The sequence below is a fragment of the Notolepis coatsorum genome (genome assembly GCF_963971535.1).
Source record: "Notolepis coatsorum genome assembly, chromosome: 2".
Taxonomy (NCBI): Eukaryota; Metazoa; Chordata; class Actinopteri; order Aulopiformes; family Paralepididae; genus Notolepis; species Notolepis coatsorum.
The window spans coordinates 69819265-69839996 of record NC_140166.1 but is presented as its reverse complement, the minus strand read 5'-3'; the positions used below and the strand labels follow the sequence as shown (position 1 = coordinate 69839996).

Below are 20732 nucleotides of genomic sequence, written 5' to 3'. Positions count from 1 at the left end.
TCAGCTGTTTACATTTACATTTACATTTAGTCATTTAGCTGAAGTTTTTATCCAAAGAGACTTACAAGTTCTGTATGACAAGTCATCAGGAAGGGCACAACTCTATCAGCTGAGTAACAATGTTCATCAAAGTGTTGAGTGCTACAGTGTAGGTTTATTGAGTGCTACAGTGTAGGTTTATTAGAACAAGTGCATGACAGTGAGGTTAGTTAGGGTTCGTTATTTTATTTATTTTATTTTTATTTATTTCAGATAATGGTTGAAGAAGTGCGTCTTTAGTCGACGGCGAAAGATTGGACGGGTTTCGGCTGTCCTAACTGGGGTGGGTAGTTCATTCCACCATTGTGGGGCAAGGACTGAGAATAGGCGGCTTCTCCTTGATGACCCTCCCGGAGCTCGGATAGGAGTGGGTCTGAGATGGCCAGAAGATGCAGAGCGTAGGGGTCTTGATGGTGTGTAGTTAGAGACCATCGACTGGAGGTAGGCGGGAGCGGTTCCCTTTGCCGCATGGTATGCCAGGTCGAGGGCCTTGAAGCGGATTTGTGCAGCAATGGGGAGCCAGTGCAGGTCCCTAAGAAGTGGGGTGACATGGGCCGACTTCGGTAGATCAGGCGGGCCGCTGCGTTCTGAATGAGTTGAAGAGGCTTGGTGGCAGTGGCCGGGAGGCCAGCAAGCAGTGAGTTTCAGTAGTCGAGGCGGGAGATGACTGTTGATTGGATGAGGAATTGGGTGGCTTCTTTTGTCAGGAAGGGGCGGATCCTTCTGACGTTGCTCAGGAGGAATCTGCAGGTTCTGGTTGTCGCTGCGATGTGAGCAGAGAAGTTCAACACCAAGGTTCTTGGCGGTCGGGGACGCGATCACAGCTGCATTCTCGACTGTGATGGAAAGGTCGGTCAGGGGGGAGGATTTGGCCGGCAGGTGGAGCAATTCTGTTTTGCTTAGGTTCAGTTTGAGGTGGTTGGTCGTCATCCAGGCGGAGATGTCGGACAGACAGGCCGAGATCCGCTCAGAGACGTGGATATCTGAGGAAGGGAAGGAGAGGAAGAGTTGAGTATCATCGGCATAACAATGATACGACAAGCCATGAGACGTGATAATGTTACCCAGTGATTTAGTGTAGAGGGAGAAGAGAAGGGGTCCTAGGACCGAGCCCTGGGGGACACCCGTCCGCAGGGGGCGGGTGGCCGACAGGGTCCCTCTCCATGACACTTGGTAGGAGCGGTCATTGAGGTATGATGTCAGCCATGTCAGCGCAGAGCCAGCCACTCCCATTCCTGTTGTTACCATTTCTAGTTTGAAAACATCTTTGCGGACCCCTAGGTTATTGTAGTAGGCTAGGATGTGTTCTACCCCAAAATGCCCTGAGTGGGAGGGTAGTTTATTTACCAGTGTTGTGGCTATGTTTGTGAAGAAAATGTTTAAGTAATTGGCCACATCCAGCTTGTCTGTGATGAGCGTGTGCTCATCACTACTACCACCACCACCACTACCAGACCACTACCATGAATGAATTAATGAATTTATTCACACACACACACACGATATATATATACATATCTTCATGGTGAGAACATGATTGTCGAGATTGTGTGCGTGTGCCAGGTCTCCCAAGAAGCTATTTAAAGCTTTTGGAGGGGGAGCCTGATCACAAATTATAACAAACAAAAACATACATACACACCTACTATAAACATACATACAACATAGATACATAAATACAGACTATTAATATTCCTAAGTATGGATTCTATTTAGAGATATGATGTGAGCAATTCCTCTTTCAGTGATCTTTTGAAGGTTGAGATGGATTTTGACTGTTTCAGACTCTCGTCGAGCTCGTTCCAGATCTGTGGGCTTAGGCTAGCACATTTGAGTTTTCTCATCTTGCCAAAGATAAGATGCTTATTCCAAGTGCTATGGATGTGTAGTGGACGGCAGACTGGGACAAGCTCAGACAGTCTGTGATTCATGTTGTTTACAACTTGATACATAATTGATGCATTTTGGTGTCCATTCAAATCAGCAAGCCTCAGGAGACCAAAGCGATGGAATATTAAACCCGGACCATGACACTACTCGTAGTATTATTTTTTGTAAACTTTCAAGTTTCTTGAGATGGCTGGGATAAGTGTTGCACCATCACCACCACCACCACCACCACCACTACCACTACCACCACCACCACCACCACCACTACCACCACCACCACTACCACTACCACCACTACCACTACCACTACCACCACTACCACTACCACCACCACCACCACCACCACTACCACCACCACCACTACCACTACCACCACTACCACCACCACCACCACCACTACCACCACCACCACTACCACCACTACCACCACCACCACCACCACCACTACCACCACCACCACTACCACTACCACCACCACCACTACCACCACCACCACTACCACTACCACCACTACCACCACCACCACCACCACCAGGTGTTTCATACAGTATCATCACCAGGTGTTTCATACAGTACCAGGTGTTTCATACAGTATCATCACCAGGTGTTTCATACAGTACCAGGTGTTTCATACAGTATCATCACCAGGTGTTTCATACAGTATCATCATCACCAGGTGTTTCATACAGTATCATCACCAGGTGTTTCATACAGTATCATCACCAGGTGTTTCATACAGTATCATCACCAGGTGTTTCATACAGTATCATCATCACCAGGTGTTTCATACAGTATCATCACCAGGTGTTTCATACAGTATCATCACCAGGTGTTTCATACAGTATCATCACCAGGTGTTTCATACAGTATCATCACCACCAGGTGTGAATGAATGAATGAAGTTTATTTATTTTTCGGTCTTGTTTACAGACAAATCAAACACACCCGTGTCGACTTGCAAATTTAAAAAATGTGATTTAAAAAATCACAAATGTACATATTCAAACACACAAAATCCAAAATCAACGACCGAAAAAAAGGAATAGGCTGAAGCACATGCTTATTTTTGTCTATCCTTTACAAATTCTTAAAAACTAAATATATTTTAATATAAGAAAGAAAAACTAAAAATATGCTGCAAGATCTAATTTTTTTTAAAGAAAAAAACAAATGTTTGATGTTTTACTCAAAACTGTACTCCTGAATAATTTTATCCTTTAAGGCTTTTTTTAAATCTCCCCTGAGAAGTACACAACTTCAACGCGCATCACCAGGTGCTTCATACCGTCGGTAGTGTGATAGTAAAGGGTTTAACCTTCTGTAGTGTGGCGGTGAAAGGGTTAACCTGCCGCTGTGTGGCAGTGAAAGGGTTAAACCTTCTGTGTATTGTCACAGTGAAAGGGTTAACCGTTTGGCAGTGCGGCAGTGAAAGGGTTAAGGAATATACAGTAGTTGGGCAACCCTAGGCACGCAGGGCATTTTCATAGGCACAGGGGGCAGCATTTCTTTTTTTTTGCTTTGAAATATTATAGTGAAATATTTTGCACTGTTGTCGCATTTATCTTGTTGAAATCCTCCCACAGGTTCTTTTTACTACCCCATATTTAATTGAGACCCTTTATTTGTTTATTATTTCAATTTAGCTGGAAATACATTGCTACATCATTCAGTAACAGAGCCTTATAACAAAAACATTATTACGGTCACCATTGTGACCAGTGGGATTAATCAACACATTTTATTATTTATTTTTCTATTTCATTGAACATTGCACATGTTAAAAGCCATTTTTGTGAGTATTACCAAGTCAACTTGTGTTCTTAAAACAATGACAATAAACATAGTTTTATTAGGTTGAAATAATGTGGTTGTGTACTTCTTTTTCTGTTAACTTATTATGGATTGAAAACTGAAACCTTAATGCACAGTAACTGAACTCAATATTTTTAAGTTCTGGTAACTTATTATAATATTTTTTTACAGTGTAGTCTTGCGATCAATCAAAACTTATTTACACGATATACCTCACATTCACCCTCCATTCACATCCTAGTGTTCTCCTGGTGTTCTCCATTAGGCCTGTAGGTGGAGCTATGACAGCACATGTACAGTACACACACCGATGGTGTGTGATGTGTCCAAAAATGAATGGGCAAATGTGAGTGAAATGGTCGCACTGTATGCAGCTGTTTGTCTGCATTGCATTCCCCCCCCCAACTCAGATTTAGGGTTGATACAACCATCATAATAATATTGTTAATAATAACAATAACAATAATGATGTAATAATGTAAAAATTATCATTAAAAATACCTGATTATGAGAAAAAAAAATTACGATGCATGGAATATTGTTGAGGCACACTAGTTACAACTATATTTCAAACAGGCACTCCATGTCAAAAAGGTTGCTGACCCCTGATCTACATCATGTTACTTGCGATTCCTCATAGTAATGTACCTGTCTCAAGCCCCCCCGTCTTTTCTCGATCTTCCATTTGAAATTTATTTTGAAATCTATTGGAAGGATAAACCCCTTGAGATATGCTATCTCGTTTTCGAGGGGGTCCTTAACATAGGATACAAAACATACAATACAATACATAACAAAACAAAAAACAGGACAACAAATGCACTTATACACTGACAGACGCTCTCCCAAGCTCACCCCCACAATCCACACTGATTCCTCCAAAGAGGATCACCGATATATATATATGATATATGTTCCCTTATAAAACACATACAAAATTATAATTTGATCTGTAAACGACATGTAAGCCCTAACACAGTAAATCAATAACAGGTGCAAGTAGTCTGTAGATGAGTGACCAAAGAATAACCAGTAAGAAGTAAGAGATCTGAGTGAACTATTGTGAACTGAGTGATGATGATAACCATTCACAACTGTTGCTTTGCTTCCCTTGGAAAAGAGTGCAGCGTTTGAGATGGATCGATTGTAATCTATATATAACACATCGCCAAACTGTTTTCAATGGCTTGTTATTTCACGGTTTTATTTTTCTATTATTATTTTTGTTTGTTTTTTTCTTTCATAAAGCCGCCACTATATAACGTCTCTGTGTGTTTCAGCCTGGATCCTCTTCTTGCTGATAGACGAGGCCGTCGCTCTGGCACAGAGAACCAAAGGTAGGCTGGACCCCCTGTGGAACACCACCATGTGTACCCACTAGGGCTGACCCCGATTAGTCGACTAATCGGTCGAAAGGAGCCGTAGTCGACCGGCCAACCTCCTCATCTGGTGTTCCATAACCTCCTCATCTGGTGTTCCATAACCTCTCATCTGGTGTTCCATAACGTCTCATCTGGTGTTCCATAACATCTCATCTGGTGTTCCATAACGTCTCATCTGGTGTTCCATAACCTCCTCATCTGGTGTTCCATAACCTCCTCATCTGGTGTTCCATAACCTCCTCATCTGGTGTTCCATAACGTTTCATCTGGTGTTCCATAACCTCCTCATCTGGTGTTCCATAACCTCCTCATCTCGTGTTCCATAACGTCTCATCTGGTGTTCCATAACGTCTCATCTGGTGTTCCATAACGTCTCATCTGGTGTTCCATAACATCTCATCTGGTGTTCCATAACGTCTCATCTGGTGTTCCATAACCTCCTCATCTGGTGTTCCATAACCTCCTCATCTGGTGTTCCATAACCTCCTCATCTGGTGTTCCATAACCTCCTCATCTGGTGTTCCATAACATCTCATCTGGTGTTCCATAACCTCCTCATCTGGTGTTCCATAACCTCCTCATCTGGTGTTCCATAACATCTCATCTGGTGTTCCATAACCTCCTCATCTGGTGTTCCATAACATCTCATCTGGTGTTCCATAACCTCCTCATCTGGTGTTCCATAACATCTCATCTGGTGTTCCATAACGTCTCATCTGGTGTTCCATAACATCTCATCTGGTGTTCCATAACCTCCTCATCTGGTGTTCCATAACCTCCTCATCTGGTGTTCCTTAACCTCCTCATCTGGTGTTCCATAACCTCCTCATCTGGTGTTCCATAACCTCCTCATCTGGTGTTCCATAACCTCCTCATCTGGTGTTCCATAACCTCCTCATCTGGTGTTCCTTAACCTCCTCATCTGGTGTTCCATAACCTCCTCATCTGGTGTTCCATAACCTCCTCATCTGGTGTTCCATAACGTCTCATCTGGTGTTCCATAACATCTCATCTGGTGTTCCATAACCTCCTCATCTGGTGTTCCATAACCTCTCATCTGGTGTTCCATAACCTCCTAACCTCCTCATCTGGTGTTCCATAACCTCCTCATCTGGTGTTCCATAACCTCCTCATCTGGTGTTCCATAACCTCTCATCTGGTGTTCCATAACGTCTCATCTGGTGTTCCATAACGTCTCATCTGGTGTTCCATAACCTCCTCATCTGGTGTTCCATAACGTCTCATCTGGTGTTCCATAACCTCCTCATCTGGTGTTCCATAACCTCCTCATCTGGTGTTCCATAACGTCTCATCTGGTGTTCCATAACCTCCTCATCTGGTGTTCCATAACGTCTCATCTGGTGTTCCATAACCTCCTCATCTGGTGTTCCATAACCTCCTCATCTGGTGTTCCATAACCTCCTCATCTGGTGTTCCATAACCTCCTCATCTGGTGTTCCATAACCTCCTCATCTGGTGTTCCATAACCTCCTCATCTGGTGTTCCATAACATCTCATCTGGTGTTCCATAACCTCCTCATCTGGTGTTCCATAACCTCCTCATCTGGTGTTCCATAACCTCCTCATCTGGTGTTCCATAACATCTCATCTGGTGTTCCATAACATCTCATCTGGTGTTCCATAACATCTCATCTGGTGTTCCATAACCTCCTCATCTGGTGTTCCATAACATCTCATCTGGTGTTCCATAACGTCTCATCTGGTGTTCCATAACCTCCTCATCTGCTGTTCCACAACCTCCTCATCTGGTGTTCCATAACGTCTCATCTGGTGTTCCATAACCTCCTCATCTGGTGTTCCATAACCTCCTCATCTGGTGTTCCATAACCTCCTCATCTGGTGTTCCATAACCTCCTCATCTGGTGTTCCATAACCTCCTCATCTGGTGTTCCTTAACCTCCTCATCTGGTGTTCCATAACCTCCTCATCTGGTGTTCCATAACGTCTCATCTGGTGTTCCATAACCTCCTCATCTGGTGTTCCATAACGTCTCATCTGGTGTTCCATAACCTCCTCATCTGGTGTTCCATAACGTCTCATCTGGTGTTCCATAACCTCCTCATCTGGTGTTCCATAACCTCCTCATCTGGTGTTCCATAACCTCCTCATCTGGTGTTCCATAACCTCCTCATCTGGTGTTCCATAACCTCCTCATCTGGTGTTCCATAACCTCCTCATCTGGTGTTCCATAACCTCCTCATCTGGTGTTCCATAACGTCTCATCTGGTGTTCCATAACCTCCTCATCTGGTGTTCCATAACGTCTCATCTGGTGTTCCATAACCTCCTCATCTGGTGTTCTATAACCTCCTCATCTGGTGTTCCATAACCTCCTCATCTGGTGTTCCATAACGTCTCATCTGGTGTTCCATAACCTCTCATCTGGTGTTCCATAACGTCTCATCTGGTGTTCCATAACCTCTCATCTGGTGTTCCATAACCTCCTCATCTGGTGTTCCATAACGTCTCATCTGGTGTTCCATAACGTCTCATCTGGTGTTCCATAACGTCTCATCTGGTGTTCCATAACCTCCTCATCTGGTGTTCCATAACGTCTCATCTGGTGTTCCATAACCTCCTCATCTGGTGTTCCATAACCTCCTCATCTGGTGTTCCATAACCTCCTCATCTGGTGTTCTATAACCTCTCATCTGGTGTTCCATAACCTCTCATCTGGTGTTCCATAACGTCTCATCTGGTGTTCCATAACCTCCTCATCTGGTGTTCCATAACCTCCTCATCTGGTGTTCCATAACCTCCTCATCTGGTGTTCCATAACGTCTCATCTGGTGTTCCATAACCTCCTCATCTGGTGTTCCATAACCTCCTCATCTGGTCTTCTATAACCTCCTCATCTGGTGTTCCATACCTCCTCATCTGGTGTTCCATAACGTCTCATCTGGTGTTCCATAACGTCTCATCTGGTGTTCCATAACCTCTTCATCTGGTGTTCCATAACGTCTCATCTGGTGTTCCATAACCTCCTCATCTGGTGTTCCATAACCTCTCATCTGCCCTGCTCTGTTCTGCTGTTTTAGTCAACTGTCAATGTAATCTCACACTCGTCCTGTGATTTATATATATATAGTGCTCTGTGTGGCTATATATATTATCTATGTAATATTTGTTATCTCTGAATAATGCATCAGTCTTAAGGTTTCCTCTTTGATGTTCATTATACACGGTCTGTTAAATACATTTTAATTTGGGAAGAGTTTGCTTAAAGCTTCCCCATGCCGGGCGGCTGGGTGGCGCAGCGGACTAAGCGCTCGTCACCAACGCGAGAGACACTGGTATCGAATCCGGCTATCAGCGTTGCCTCCGGCTTGGCCGGCCGTCATACTAACACAATTGGCAGAAGCCGGTGGGGGTGGGTGGTAATCTGGTCATTGTAAACAGCGACTCCTACAGGTCGGTCGGGGTGCCTGCACAGCGAGGGAGGGAAATGGTGAAGGTAGTGTGACCTCCCACGCGTTACACTTCACCAATGAGAGTCCGCGCTGGCAGGTGAAAAGAGGCTGCTGGCTGTCTCCTATGTATCGGAGGAAGCATGTGATCGACTTCAGGGCTCCCTAGACCGACCAGTGGGGGGCACATGCGCGCAACGACCAGGAAGGGGAGGGGGGAATTGGCATAACGTCTAAAATTGGGATGGGAGGAAAAACACAGAAAAACAGGAGGAGATAAAGTGGATCCAAAAAAAGCTTCCCTCTGCCTTTCATTCATCTATCTCTCCATACCAGCCGTCCTTCCTTCCTTTCCTCCCTAGTGTCCTGCTTCCTATCACCATCACCACTTCTCCACCCGTCCTTCAATGCTCTGTGTGTCTCTCTTTGCTCAGACTCTCTTGAACATGGAGCTCAGATGCCCAACCAGAATGACTGTGGAACGTGGGTTCGCAACATCAACGGAGGGGTGTTCACCTCGCCCAGTTACCCCACTACCTACCCGCCCAACAAGGAGTGTGTTTACATCCTGGAAGGTAAGGCTTTTTCTAGAGATGGTAGAAGGAGCATGTTTAACCATTATGTTCTATTGAGATTAACCCTTTGAGGTGTACAATCTCATATTGAGATATAATTGTAAGAACTGAAAGCTGAAAACAGAAAATAATTTTGAGAGAACATTCCAAAGGTTAAATCAAGATTGTGGCATCAATCTTGTATCAAGGTAAAACTGACTTGGAACTGTTACAGCTGTTAAAACCTTCCCTTTCTGAATAGTTCACCTGTTCTATAATGCTGAACCATTTCTTTAATGTAATTAGTAACTACAGGTGTAAAATAAATGTAGTGCAGTACAAAGTGGGATGTTTTTTGTACTTTTCCTGTGCAGTGGAGTCAAAAAGACAAATACTCAAGTTAAAGCAATACATTTGAATCTAATAACTCATATATTCATTCATTCGTTCATTCAGTGTGGGCTGTACATATGCACATAGTGAAATTATTGATAGAGTATACACATACTGTCTCACCTGTTTACTCAGTTTACCTGTTTACCAGTTGCAGGTCAGATATTTATATTTTTATTATCTCTATAATCTCGGCGACCTTGAGTGTCCTGAAAGGCGCCTTATAAATAACATTTATTATTATTATTATTATTATTATTATTATTATTATTATTATTATTATTATTATTATTATTATTATTATTATTATTATTATTATTATTATTATTATTATTATTATTATTATTATTATTATTATTATTATCTTATTCTTATTCTTTATTTTATTTTATTTGAAATTCTATTACCATGCCTGTACCTCTCTGCCTGTCCTTCTCCTGTTGCTGTTATGGCGCCCGAATTTCCACACGGTGATGAATAGGTCTATCGTATCTTATCTTAATGAATGTTGTTAGTGTGACTGACAGGGTTTTATATATTTATTTACCTAAGCTATTTATTTACTCACTGGCGCACAGCAGTCTGGCATTCGTCTGATAACCGAGAAACCATCCAACCAACCTCTTTTCACTGCATAGATTATCACAGCAGCCATTATGACGTGTCATAGTAGACATCATATTTTATTTTATTTCAAACCTTTATTTAAACTCGAAAGGCAACTGAGGTTTCCCTCATTTACAGTCACGTCGAGTTTACATACAGAGACAAGTAAGGATAACAATCAATTAAAACAAATGTACAACTTGACTGACAAAGGTTGGCAATTCGAAACTGGCCCCTGTAAATGTCCTAACCCAACCCCCTCCAATGTACAGTAAATGACCAAGTATGGGTTTGTCAATATTCCAATGTACAGTTTTGCTTGTACATTTACATTTACATTTACATTTAGCTGACGCTTTTATCCAAAGCGACTTACAAGTTCTGTACGACAAGACAGCAAGAAGGGTACAACTCTATCAGCTGAGTAACAATGTTTATCAAAGTGTTGCGTGTTACAGTGTAGGTTAGTGTCGTGTATTCTTAATGAATATCTACGGTTAATTGCAGCACAATGAGGTTGCTAACTGGATGGAGAAAAGGAGAGCGACATAGAACCATGGTCCTCATCTGACTTAGTCAGATGAGAAATAACCGTGTATAGCCAGACAACAGGAGCTATGGTCCAAACTCATTTATTTGCAGCGCGGCCCAGAGTGGATAAATGCATTAGTTACATACAGGAAATGTATTCAGCATAATACATGATTGTACAAAAGGATTGATGAGGTTAATCACAATAGCCCAGACACGGTGGCTCTCACATCAAGACAGTCTTGCACATTAATAGTATTCATGTTATGTATGAAATAGACCAATAGTACTTGTTTGCCGCCACATGGTAAACCTGGTCTAAGATAGACATCTTCCTCTAAGTTATCACCAACAGTGATTATATATACAGTTTACTTACGTAGCGACAAAGTGGAACCATGGTCGGTGGGTGATGGAGGCGCAGGACTCAGACCCCCTGGGGAACGGTCGTGGCGGGTTATGAGCTGGCCTGGCCTCCCTCTCCTTACTGTTCCAATACTTATAGATTAAATGACCTCACTATTCTTAAACTAGTTCAACCAATCACAAGTATCTAAAAACAGGCGGTCTTCTTGTTGGGGCTATCTGCCCCAACATGTCCTTGTCGTGTGGGTGCCTGCAGCAACCGGGGGGGCCGTGGTATGTTGATGAGTTGGCGTCTTCTCCCCCCATAGTTTCCTTGCTTCCACACATGGTGTTTCTCCTTAGCTGACCTTCTGGGGGAGGCTGGTCAGCCCCCCCTGACTTCCTTGTTGGTGTCTTCTTCCAGTTTCAACAACGAGGAGGTCTGATGACTTCAGACCTTTTAACCTTCCCTTAATAGGGCTTGTGTAATGATTCAATGGCCATGGCGCCTCTACAACTGTGTAAACAACCTTATCATTAGAGAGGTTTTGCCTGAAGGTTCCTCCGGAATGTACTCTGAAAGTCCCTGTAATGCATGCTACAGTTCACTTATTAAAGCCTTATTTTGAATTAACTATTATCACCGATATTTTCAGTTTTCAGGGTTGATCTAACAGTCTTGTTCAAGTCAATATACCATATTAGTTTATTAGGACAAGTGCATGACAGTAAGGTTAGTCGGGGTTAAATTTATTTTTATTTTTTTATTATCATTTCAGATAATGGTTGAAGAAGTGAGTCTTTAGTCGACGGCGAAAGATTGGACGGGATTCGGCTATCCTAACTGGGGTGGGTAGTTCATTCCACCATTGTGGGGCAAGGACTGAGAATAGGCGGCTTCTCTTTGATGACCCTCCGGGAGCTTAGATAGGAGTAGGTCTGAGGTGGCCAGAAGATGCAGAGCGTAGGGTGTGTAGTTAGAGACCATTGACCGGAGGTAGGCGGGAGCGGTTCCCTTTGCCGCACGGTATGCTAGGTCGAGGGCCTCGAAGCGGATACGTGCAGCAATGGGGAGCCAGTGCAGGTCCCTAAGAAGTGGGGTGACATGGGCCGACTTCGGTAGGTTTGAGATCAGGCGGGCCGCTGCGTTTTGAATGAGTTGAAGAGGCTTGGTGGCAGAGGCCGGGAGGCCAGCTAGCAGTGCGTTGCAGTAGTCGAGGCGGGAGATGACTGTTGATTGGACGAGGAGTTGGGTGGCTTCTTTTGTCAGGAAGGGACACAGTTGTACAGTGTCCCCCACCCACCCCTCCTACCCAACCCCCCACCCCCACCCCACCCACCCAACCACCTCCAATGTACAGTTCCCCCACCCACCCACCCAACCCCACCCCATCCACCCAACCACCTCCAATGTACAGTCCCCCCACCCACCCACCCAACCCCACCCCACCTACCCAACCTCCTCCAATGTACAGTTTCGACATCAAATGTATATACTCTCTTTTCTAGACTATTATCACAAACAGTACTGTATTTGCAAATCTGGTATGTCATAAATGTATAGATACTGTACATCTGTCTATCTGTATGTCGTGTATGTCATATTATGTTATGATGAATTGAAAATGGCGGACCCTGATGTAAACAAGACGAAAGTCTTTCTCTGGTCTGCATCCCCTTAACAATTGTGTGTATTGAGCTGTACTGTATTGTACCCATTCTGCAATCTGTTAATAAAGTTTTCAATCAATCAATCAAGGTTTTAAACTCTGCAACAGAGAGGAGAATCTTAAGCTTTAAGGACTGTTGGAGTTCATTCCATGAGCTAGAGGGGCATCATAGTGGAACACAAATTCACCCTGTTCAGAGCAAACTCAGGGCACCAGACAGTCACTAGAACGGGTTCCATGAATTAATAATTAATCTACCTAGGGTTGGGTTTTGTTTGCCAGTTCTAAAATACCTGGATGCATCAAAGCTGGGAGTCTAAGAATCCTCTCATCAAACCCCTACTAAAATTAATCAAGATTATGTTACAACCAGTGGAGGTTTCTCTATGACAACACGTGAAATACAAATGCACTCATATATCATAATTATTATTAATTTACATATACCTATATATATATATATTTTTTTTTTCTTTTAATTATTATAATAATTTGTTTTATTATAAATGTTTTCATCTGTAAAAAGAAATGCCAGTGAATTTTCTTTTCTTCAAAAATGGCCAAAATTGACAGCTCTGAGCAGGCCTGCACTGCAGTATTGCCTGCAGTAATTATTCGTGCAGAATATCTGCACAGGTTGACCCATTGTTAAATAAATAATAAATAATAGCCAATCAAAATAGGCTATTAATGTCATCTAAGCACGGTCTGTGCAGTTAAACTCTTGCCATTGAATGGAGGATTTAATGATTGACAGCCCTTGACATCCAATACACGGAGGTTGAATGATTGGCAGCCTTGCAAATCCAATCAGAGTATGGCTCCTACGTCTGCAGCTCTGTTTCTCCCCTCGCGGGATTGATTGATTGATTGAAATTTTTATTAACAGAGCACTGAGAGCAGCCACGTTCGAAACCTCTATATTAGTGTATCTAACATTTAGCACTTTAATAGCAACTTATTTTTCGCGGCGGGACATTTACTGAGGACCAGCACAACACACCTGTGGATATTATGATTTAACAAGTCTATCTGTCCAGGAGGATGACAACATTATTGCAGGTATAAGCAGGCAGCCTAGCAGTTTCTAGCTTGGAATGCTAATAACTACTAATGTTATCACGCTAGCTTGGATGCTAACTAACGTAATTAAGCTTGTCATGGTTCATGGTGAGCTGTTTGTGTTATTACGAGACAGCAAATTAATGAATGAATGAAAACTTTATTTGGGTGAATCGCTTGGGTGACTGTCTGAGTGACCACCTGTCGGGAGTCGGAGTCCCGAAAATGGAACGTGTGTCACGCATCAACAGAATAGTGGATTTCGACAGCATCCTCACGCAAATGAATTATCGATTAGATCACAAAAGACTGCTGTTTGATGATATATATATATATTTTTTTTATCTCAGTTGTTGTAAAATGAAAGCCTGCAGTGCTTAGCCTGGACCAGCCGAAGTGTAGTAGTTCTAACTTCACTTGGGAGACAAAAGCCAAACATCAATTTGATGCAACAAGCTGGCTCGCGATGCTATATTGTTTACATTTACCATGGGATTAATGCACGCGGCTCGAGTCGGACTCGTCACATGGAGAAGCTGCACTATTCAACGATAGATGAGATCGATCGAGATACCGTCTTTATGGGTAAGTGTCTTCTTGGCTTTAGAATGTCCGTTTGTGTAACGTTACTGTAACCGAATTGAAACCGCATCATAACTCCTACATCGACCATGTCACTTTTCAAAAGGCATGAATGAATGAAAACTTTATTTAACAGATTGCAGAATGGGTACAATATACAGTACGGCTCAATACACATAATTATTAAGGAGATGCAGACCAGATAAAGACTTTCGTCTTGTTTACATCAGGGTCCCCCATTTTCAATTCATAGTGAAATGTATCTTGTGTTATTAGGAGCCCTGCTAAAGTTGGTAGCTAACGTTATATTGATAATGTTTCAATATTATCAGGTTGATATTATTAGGTTGATAATGGTGTCAGTGTTTCAGATAGCAAGGTGGAGATCTTTGTTAACTAGTAGAGCTTTGGTTGAGAGAGATTACAGTGCTGTCTCTTAAAACTCATAAACGAGTATTGAGCAAGACGAGTTAGTCTGTTGTGTTGTGCGTATTGTATGGGAGGGATAATGATGACTGTGTGTAACTAGGAGGGATATGAGGACTGTGTGTATGTGGCACTGAATTGATGTAAACAAGACGAAAGTCTTTCTCTGGTCTGCATCCCCTTAACAATTGTGTGTATTGAGCCGTACTGTATTGTACCCATTCTGCAATCTGTTAAATAAAGTTTGCATTCATCATTCATTCATTCATCCAATTCATTCATTCATTCATTCATTCATTCATTCATTCATTCATTCATTCATTCATTCATGTGTAGAAAGAAGAACTATAACATTCTCATTATCAAAGACCACAGTCTTAAACACACGCACACACAAAAGATACATGGACTATTGTTATTGGACACAAGCCACACACAGTCATTGCACCATAATACACCTGTGATTATAGTATACGTGTTATTACACACACACACACACACACACACACACACACACACACACACACACACACACACACACACACACACACACACACACACACACACACACACACACACACACACACACACACACACACACACACTCTCTCTCACCCATCTGTGGCCTCGTGCAGAGGAAGGTGGTAAATACATGTTAGATATTCCAATGTACAGTTTTGCATACCATTGACTCAGAATGGTCTGTGTTATTGAAATCATCACAGCAGTATAGTTTGTTTATACTTCAATATGACAAGTATGATATTTAAACATGGTCCCCAAAATGAATGGAAGCGAATGAGGAGCCTGACACCTGGGAGGAATGGGGGTGTTGCAGCGTTGGGGATGTTTAAAAAATATAATTTAATATATAATATAATATAATAATTTGTGCTTCACCTAAAAATTTGGTCAGCAGCCTCCACTGGTTACAACAGTCATTACTGAACAACTATTTTGCTACTGCACTGAGTGCAATACAAGCAATATAGAGTCATTACCTAAGAACCCCCAACTATTTGCCTAAAAGAGGATTTTCAAACCCCAACACTACATCTAATTGAATGACATGATCGGTAGAGAAGAGGGAATAGCAGGGAATAGCAGGGAATACTAGAGAGAGAGAGAGCATGTTTAAATATAGCTCAAGAGCTCCCTCTGTGGTCAAAACCAAAACTGCTCTTGACCAAAACAGCCTTGACTACATCACACAGGCAGGCCGTGTATGTGTGCATTAAACATACAATGGGTTTGATTACTGGTTTTATTATTCCTATTTCTAGTACTCGGCGTTAGTCACATTCATATCCAAGCTTCACAGATGAACCTCTCACAGCATCGCATGCAATTGTGACTTAAGTGGCAATCACATGTCTTTGTAATCATAATTGTTGACCATGTTGCATTGCTGCACTATACACTATACACTATTCCATCCATTGCAAGCCAACGCCCCCCTCCATCCATTAACTCAACTGGACTGTCACTGTACTATTTATTTGCACTAGCACTATTGCACTTGGGACATTGATTGATATTATATTATTGATATTATTATTTTGACAATGACATTTGACATTGATATTATATTATTGATATTATTATTTTGTACATGCTATATTCAGTATGTATTTGTATGCCAGTGGTGATGCTCTAAACTCAATTTCGTTGTACCAACAATGACAATAAAGATTCTATTCTATTCTATTCATGTGATGTCCCCTGAAAAATAGAGTCTAAAGAGGCTTCATATCACAGCTCCAGCTCACAGCTATGTTATCATATAAGAGGCGTTTGTAGAGTATTATCACCCCCACCCTTCTCCTCTCTCTCAGTCTAATGGGACCTAAGATGATGCACCCCCCCCCCCCCCCTCCACCCACCCACATGTGTGTTAATCTCCCAAGCCGACCTTGAACAGAGACTGTTGAATATGCACTGTATTTATATGTGTGGGTAGTCTTGTTGAACAGAGACTGTATTTATATGTGTTGGTAGTCTTGTTGTATTTATATGTGTGGGTAGTCTTGTTGTATTTATATGTCTGGGTAGTCTTGTTGTATTTATATGTCTGGGTAGTCTAACCTTCTTTGGCTGCTGACTGTGAACTTGTGAACCTGGTGTGGCAGCTGACTGTGATGTGTGTTTTGCTTCACCAGCTGAAAGGCGACATGCTGTCAGGCCATTTTTATTTAATGCGGGTGTGTATGAGTCTGTGTGTGTGTGTGTCCGTGCATGTGTATGTGTGTTTCTGATGCATGTGTGATGTGATGTGATGTGATGTGTGTGCGTGTGCGTGTGCGTGTGCGTGTGCGTGTGTGTGTGTGTGTGTGTGTGTGTGTGTGTGTGTGTTCGTAGGAACATCAGAGAGGGTGCTTGTCATCCACTCTGTGAATAATACTAAAAACTCGGACGCTTCCCTCCCCTTGCCACGCTTATATCGTATGTAACAACGACTTATTAAAATGTGCTAAACTCCAGATTTGCCTTGTGGGGGGAGGCAGGGTCTTAGTTCTTTAGGTGACCTTTATAACGATAATACTTTTGCTAGCTTTGCTCACTTGTGTACTAAATCCAACCTCTGGCAGTCTTATTTTTTCAGATCTTTTCAAATTTGGAATTTTCCCAAATCAAAATTTGACAAAGCACCAAGCACAGGTAACCTCTGGCTAATATGCCAAGAGGACATACATCACTTTTCCCTGTTCAGAGTGGGACACAGAGTTAGGTATTACCCTATCAGATGACTGGTGGAGTTAGGTATTACCCTATGACTGGTGGAGTTAGGTATTACCCTATCAGATCACTGGTGGAGTTAGGTATTACCCTATCAGATCACTAGTGGAGTTAGGTATTACCCTATGACTGGTGGAGTTAGGTATTACCATATCAGATCACTGGTGGAGTTAGGTATTACCCTATCAGATCACTGGTGGAGTTAGGTATTACCCTATCAGATCACTAGTGGAGTTAGGTATTACCCTATGACTGGTGGAGTTAGGTATTACCATATCAGATCACTGGTGGAGTTAGGTATTACCCTATCAGATCACTAGTGGAGTTAGGTATTACCCTATGACTGGTGGAGTTAGGTATTACCATATCAGATCACTGGTGGAGTTAGGTATTACCCTATCAGATCACTGGTGGAGCTACATTTATTTTGATTTAAGTACTGGACTTTCATTATTGTTATTATTATGTAGATCATAGTCCTGTGATTTATTGTGGATTTCTACTGTTAATGTATTGTGTGTCTGGTTTTATGTAAAAAAAGGGTAAATAAAAAACATTTGTTCAAAAAAAAAAGATCACTGGTGGAGTTAGGTATTACCCTATGACTGGTGGAGTTAGTTATTACCCTATCAGATCACTGGTGGAGTTAGTTATTACCCTATCAGATCACTGGTGGAGTTAGGTATTACCATATGACTGGTGGAGTTAGGTATTACCCTATCAGATCACTGGTTCCACACAGCTCCCTCCCCCAGTCCCTGTTGAACTGCCTGCATGACCTCAAAACCTGGATGTCATCAAACTCTCTCAAACTCAACAGTAACAAAACAGAGCTCATGGTTGTGGCTTCCATGGCACTGCTCAGGAAGGTTGGGGATCTAGTCCTCACCATCGATGGCTGCTCCATTCTCCCCTCCTCAGAAGTCCACAACAGACCATTCTGGACTCCACACTCTCATTTTATCCCCCGTATCAAATCGGTCACAAAATCAGCCTTTTTTCACCTCAAGAACATTTTAAGACTCCGGCCCTCACTTACAGACTCTGTGGCTGAGACCCTCATCCACGCCTATCCGGGGTGACCCACAAAGCCCTGGATAGGCTCCAGTACGTTCAGAACTCTGCCCACCAGGGTTCTCACCCGCACCAAACCCTGGCAGCACATCACCCCCACCCTCATACACCTTCACTGGCTTCCCGTAAAATCTTGTGTCACCTTCAATATCCTCCCGCTCACATAATAATAATAATAATAATAATAATAATAATAATAATAATAATAATAATAATAATAATAATAATAATAATAATAATAATAATAATAATAATAATGGATTCGATTTGTACCACACTTTATATTCGTGAGAATCTCAGAGTGCTACAGGAGATATAGACAAAAGTTAAATGAATAAAACAATTTAAAATGAATAAAAACAATTAAAAAGACTAACAACCAGTGAAATGGAAGAACCTAAGAGTAAAATAAAATAAAAATAATAATAAAATGAATAGAAGTAAAAATAAAAGTAAAAGAAAATTCAGGCAAAAGCCTTGTTAAAAATAAATGTTTTTAGGCCCCTTTTAAAAGCCGCGACGGATTGTGGTGCTCTCAGGTGGATGGGGAGAGCATTCCAAAGTCTGGGTGCGGCAGAGCAGAAGGCGCGATCGCCCATGGTGTGCAGCTTAGTCCTGGGGGCTTTGAGGAGGTAGGCTGTGCCGGAGTGGAGGGAACGTGAGGAGGACTGGGGGGTGAGGAGTTCCTTGAGATAGGCAGGGGCACCACCGTGTACGCACTGGTGAGTGAGGAGGGACACCTTGTACTCAATCCTGTGTTCCACGGGGAGCCAGTGAAGGGATCTGAGGGTGGGGGTGATGTGATCATATTTGCGCACCCTCATCAGGATCCTAGCAGCGACATTCTGTTTGCAGTTTTTTAATGCTTTTACTAGGGATCCCGATGAGGAGTGCATTGCAATAGTCCAGCCTGGAGGAAACAAAAGCGTGGACGAGTTTCTCGGAATCTGCCAGGGTGAGTGAGGGACGGAGTTTAGTGCTGTTTCGGAGGTGAAAGAAAGAGGTCTTGCAGAGGTGTTTGATGTGTGTTTCATATGTGAGGTGGGGGTCCATTTTCACGCCCAAGTTGGTGACAAGGGTGGAGAGGGGAATGTCCTGACCGGAGAAGGAGATGGTGGTGATGGTGGTTGACCGGACCTGGTGTGGGGTACCAATCAACATGGCTTGAGTTTTGGAACTGTTGACCTGGAGAAACCTGTGGTTCATCCACGCCTTAGTCTCCTCCAGGCAAGCGGTCAGTGTGGGGGGTGATGAAGGTGATGATGGTGTGATCCGGATATATAGCTGGGTGTCGTCAGCGTAGCAGTGGAACGACACACCGTGCCGGCCGATGATGCGGCCGAGGGGGAGCATGTACAGGGTGAACAGCAGGGGGCCGAGGACGGATCCCTGGGGGACACCGCAGGTGACAGGGTGGTTGGAGGATGTTGCGCCTCCAAGGGAGACACACTCAGTCCGACCAGCCAAGAGGGACTGGAATAAGCCAAGGGCTAGGTCGCGGAGTCCGACATTGGAGTGGAGACTGTCCAGTAGGATGGGATGATCCACCGTGTCGAAGGCTGCCGATAGGTCGAGAAGGACCAGAATGGATGGGGTTCCAGCATCCGCCGCCATCAGTAGGTCGTTGGTTACCCTGACCAGGGCTGTCTCTGTGCTGTGCGCGGAGCGGAACCCAGACTGGAACTTCTCGAAGATGTTGTTGTCTCTGAGGTGTGCTTGGAGCTGCTTCGCAACTACCTTCTCCAGCACCTTGTAGAGGAACGGGAGGTTGGAGATGGGCCGGTAGTTGACGAGGGCCTCTGGGTCCAGGGTGGGTTTCTTCAGGAGGGGGGTGATGATGGCAGTTTTGAGGGCAGGCGGAACGTGGCCAGCCTGCAAGCAGAGGGGATCCAGAGCACACGTGGACGACTTCATCATCCCGATGATGGCCTCGACCTCGTGCTGCGTGGTGTCGCTGAAACAGCGGAGGAACTGGGAGACTTCAGGCTGTAAGACAGCAGGTGGAGCAGAAGAGGAAGAGGAGCCGGGGAAGAGACATATAAATACCCTACACACCACTGCCCCTCAATACCTATCCGATCTTCTTCACACCTACACCCCCTCCCGGAATCTCCACTCCTCTGACACAGGCTTACTCACCATCCCACAAGCCAGGTTTTGGACCATTGGGGACAGGGCTTTTAGTGTCGCTGCCCCCCCCACC

The 20732-nt window shown here is 43.3% G+C and overlaps 1 protein-coding gene across 1 annotated transcript in view; it reads left to right on the top strand.

Moving 5' to 3' along the window:
* neto2a (neuropilin (NRP) and tolloid (TLL)-like 2a) overlaps positions 1 to 20732 on the top strand; it is a gene marked incomplete at both ends in the record, with an annotated part of 76144 nt that overhangs the window by 8139 nt on the left and 47273 nt on the right. The window contains 2 exons of the mRNA XM_084308211.1: positions 5022 to 5078; positions 8985 to 9125. Of these exons, the coding sequence (XP_084164337.1) occupies positions 5022 to 5078; positions 8985 to 9125 (198 nt within the window). The remainder of the gene's footprint in view (positions 1 to 5021; positions 5079 to 8984; positions 9126 to 20732) is intronic.